Raw genomic sequence first — 4,172 nt, 5'->3', positions numbered from 1 at the left:
GGAGGCGCGTACGGCTTCGTCCGGGCTCCGATCGTGACGCGGTTGGTGTCTACGGCTTCGTCTTGACGAGAGGAACACGATGATGGCCTTGGATGCACGAGATTCACTACGGTTAGAAAGTTATGACCGATTTACTAAAACGGAACCGAAACTGAACTTAAATCATGGGATTTTCGCGGTGGTTACCTGCGATTAACGGTGGTGGCGAGCTCAACACGGTCACGGGGCGTAGAGGCTATAACGAACTCCGGTGACGACCTCAACCTCTCCAAATCCTTCTTCTCACCTCCCCTTCTCTTCTTTTATCTTCCCTTCTCTTCTCTACCCTTCTTTTGATTGCAGGTTATTAGTGGAGAAGGTGGGTTTAATAGATGTGTTAATGGGTGGAGTTGGTGGAGTGGAGAAGTTAGGTCGTGACAAAGGTGTTCACTGTCAAATCTATCTTTCCCAAAAGTTTCCGACGTAATGCCATCTTAGCCCACTGCCTCTGTCGTCAGATCTCTTTCCCTCCGTCGTAAATCTCCGTCTCAACAAAGTTTTGCTTTGGTTACCGTGCACGGAGATAAGATAAGAGATGAAAGTTAAAACCAATTTATTAATATGCTTTCAGTTCCAGATTTTTTAATTGATTTATTTTAAAAAGAATATTAACCGAAGAAGAGGAGCCACTAAACACTGATTCTCGTTTGGTTAACCAAGGACAACAAGGTAAACAACCATGTAAGGTAGTTGAAAGTGTTCTAAAGTGTAATATAAACTGAGAAAGTGACCCAGGATGAAAATAACACTATAAATATTCATATCTTTGGGTTTTTTTTTTCTTATGTTTCTTTGAAACTAACACATCGCACAGTTATTCGTTAACTTGTAAAAGCATCATAGTATTAATTCCGAGGTCACGTCGACTAATTACAATTTTTGAAAAAATATATATATATCAGTAAGAAACGGTGCGTTGTGGGGAGATATGAGCCAAAAGCAAATAGAGAGGAAATAAAAATGGAAACTGAGCCCTCCAACTGTCAGTTTGCAGGAAAAGGCAAAGACTTTAACTTGACCGCTAAGAAAAGACACGTGAAAAACACTGCCCAGTCTCTGAGGTCACCAGTAAGAGCGTGTATTTCACGCGACATCAGATTCGACTGGCCTCAAGTAGAAACTAAAGAACGAACGTACGGCCACTTTCCTTTTCTCACAATTCTTCACCGCAAGCACTTACCCCAAAAAAAGGAATCAGAAGAAAAAAGAACATAAGACAGAGAAAGCATATATACTACCACAAGTGTTACCAGCAGACAGAATCATCAGATCTGGTGTTTCAATGGCGGACAATGAAGAACAGGAGAGGACGACCTCGTACAAGCTGTTTTTGAAAGTAATAAGCAAGAGAAGAACATGGGTCTGTCTCTTTCTTGTTGTCTACGCGATCCTCTTGTCTTCTTCTTGGAACTCGCTGAACTCGATTGTAGATTGGTACGGAGAGAACCATCAGACGTCGTCTGGATGGCCGGCGGTTTACGCTTCGGTGCTTCTTGGGGTTGTGTTCGGAGTTCTATCGATGGCGGCGGCGCTGTTCATAGCCGTGCCGGCGATCGTGGTGATATGGATATCGGTGGTGGTGTCGATGGCGTTCGCTGGAAAATCGAGGAGGAGAGTTGTGGTGGAAGGGAGGAAAGTGACGAAAGAGATCGCTGGGTTTGTGTTTAGGGTTCTGCTCAAAGAAGGAAACGTTGTGGCTCTTCTTTGCGCTCTTCTTGCTTACTTCGTCTTCTTTAATTCTTACTCTATCTCTTCTTGATTCAGTTTAGCCACTTTGTCACTAAAAATAACATTTTCAGCTAGTTATCATCAGAATCTTTCCTCAGTCATTTTCTTTGGTTTAACAAGATTTTTGTGTTCTTGAATCTGAAGATCGATCTTCTTTGTTGGATAGTTCTGATGTCAGATCGAATGCTTCCACGTCATGATACCAAGTTACCAACACGTGAAGTAATGAATGACTTTTCTTTTACTATTACTAGGAAACAAATCCGCGCGATTCGCGCAGACAATCAAATTCCTTACTAAAAATAAAAATTATTCAATATTAATGGAATATATATTTAATATTTAATAATTATAGTTATATTTATTTTTGTTTAATATTTTTTATTTTTTTTAATTTAAATATTTAATACATTAGTTAAAATAATAAGATTTAATAACCGAAGAATGAGAATTTAAATGTATATAACATATGAACTTTGGTTGTTCAACTTAGGGGAAAATCGATATACATAGTTATCAAACGATCTAAATATATGTTTTTACAAACCTGTTTACTTAAATAATATACCAATTGAAATAAATATAAATTTTTGAAGGACAGAAAAAAAAAGTAATAGTTCTAAAAGAATTTGAACATTTGCCAAAAGGACAAAGAAAATATCATACATGGTGTTGGAAACTTAATCTTTAAACAAAAACTTGTTTGTACTTAAACAAACAACAAATGTTGTAAAAAAAACAAATGAAATTTAAAAATGCAATGAAAATGGTGCTTTTAACATTACAATTTAAAAATACTATATCTGAAAAAATAAAATCAATGAATTTTGACCTTTGTCAAGTTAGGTTACACAAAATATCTTTGTATGATAAAACCACTAAAGTTTTTTTTTCAAAAGTTAGATACAAAAAGTACATAAATAGTTTGGATTTTTAACGTTAAAACCCTCAACTAAATTTGTTTTTGGTAAAAAAAACGCACCTAAGTATTTAACGAAAAACTCATCAAAATAATTTTATTTAATGAATTAAACCCTAACAGGTCATAATTACCATTACTACTGGTAAATATTTAGTTTAGGGGTTTTCACATTAAGTAAACATAGTTGAGGGGTTTTACCATTAAAAATTAAAAAAAATCAAAAAAATTCAAAATTTATAATATTATCTAAAAATTAGTAACTTAAATTTTCAAAATTAGCATTTTAATATTTTTTTGTAAATATATGAGTTTGATGTGTTTTAACATCAACATTATATATATATATATATATATATATATATATTAAAAATGTAAAAACGCAGAAAATATAATAAAAATTAACTAAATATCTACCTGTAATAAAATTACTAAAAAAATTTAAATGTAAAAAGAAAGAAAATATAATGAAAACTATATCTTATTTAATAAAAATGTAATAATAAATCTTTTGATAGTTTATATTATATTTTATGGGTTTTTATATTTTTAATTTATACATATATAATGTTGACGTTAAAAACACATCAAACTCATATATTTACAAAAAAATATTAAAATGCTAATTTTGAAAATTTAAGTTACTAATTTTTAGATAATATTATAAATTTTGAATTTTTTTATTTTTAATGGTAAAACCCCTCAACTATGTTTACTTAATGTGAAAACCCCTAAACTAAATATTTACCAGTAGTAATGGTAATTATGACCTGTTAGGGTTTAATTCATTAAATAAAATTATTTTGATGAGTTTTTCGTTAAATACTTAGGTGGGTTTTTTTACCCAAAACAAACTTAGTTGAAGGTTTTAACGTTAAAAATCCAAACTATTTATGTACTTTTTGTATCTAACTTTTGAAAAAAAAACTTTAGTGGTTTTATCATACAAAGATATTTTGTGTAACCTAACTTGACAAAGGTCAAAATTCATTGATTTTATTTTTTCAGATATAGTATTTTTAAATTGTAATGTTAAAAGCACCATTTTCATTGCATTTTTAAATTTAATTTGTTTTTTTTTACAACATTTGTTGTTTGTTTAAGTACAAATAAGTTTTTGTTTAAAGATTAAGTTTCCAACACCATGTATGATATTTTCTTTGTCCTTTTGGCAAATGTTCAAATTCTTTTAGAACTATTACTTTTTTTTCTGTCCTTCGAAAATTTATATTTATTTCAATTGGTATATTATTTAAGTAAACAGGTTTGTAAAAACATATATTTAGATCGTTTGATAACTATGTATATCTATTTTCCCCTAAGTTGAACAACCAAAGTTCATATGTTATATACATTTAAATTCTCATTCTTCGGTTATTAAATCTTATTATTTTAACTAATGTATTAAATATTTAAATTAAAAAAAATAAAAAATATTAAACAAAAATAAATATAACTATAATTATTAAATATTAAATATATATTC

At 30.8% G+C, this 4,172-nt stretch overlaps 1 protein-coding gene across 1 annotated transcript; it reads left to right on the top strand.

Moving 5' to 3' along the window:
- The first annotated feature begins 958 nt into the window (after positions 1-958).
- LOC106296349 lies at positions 959-1,864 on the top strand. The gene has a single exon (XM_013732469.1). The coding sequence runs from the start codon at positions 1,322-1,324 to the stop codon at positions 1,796-1,798; it is 477 nt and encodes a 158-aa protein (XP_013587923.1). The 5' UTR covers positions 959-1,321; the 3' UTR covers positions 1,799-1,864.
- The last annotated feature ends 2,308 nt before the right edge of the window (positions 1,865-4,172 follow it).

The sequence above is a fragment of the Brassica oleracea genome, chromosome C1 (assembly GCF_000695525.1).
Source record: "Brassica oleracea var. oleracea cultivar TO1000 chromosome C1, BOL, whole genome shotgun sequence".
In the NCBI taxonomy this organism is placed as follows: Eukaryota; Viridiplantae; Streptophyta; class Magnoliopsida; order Brassicales; family Brassicaceae; genus Brassica; species Brassica oleracea.
Note: the sequence above shows the minus strand (reverse complement) of the source record. Positions and strands in the feature narration are given on the sequence as shown.

Coding starts and splice junctions, on each gene's coding strand:
- LOC106296349 (XM_013732469.1), top strand. CDS start 1,322: ATGGCGGACAATGAAGAACAGGAGAGGACGACCTCGTACAAGCTGTTT.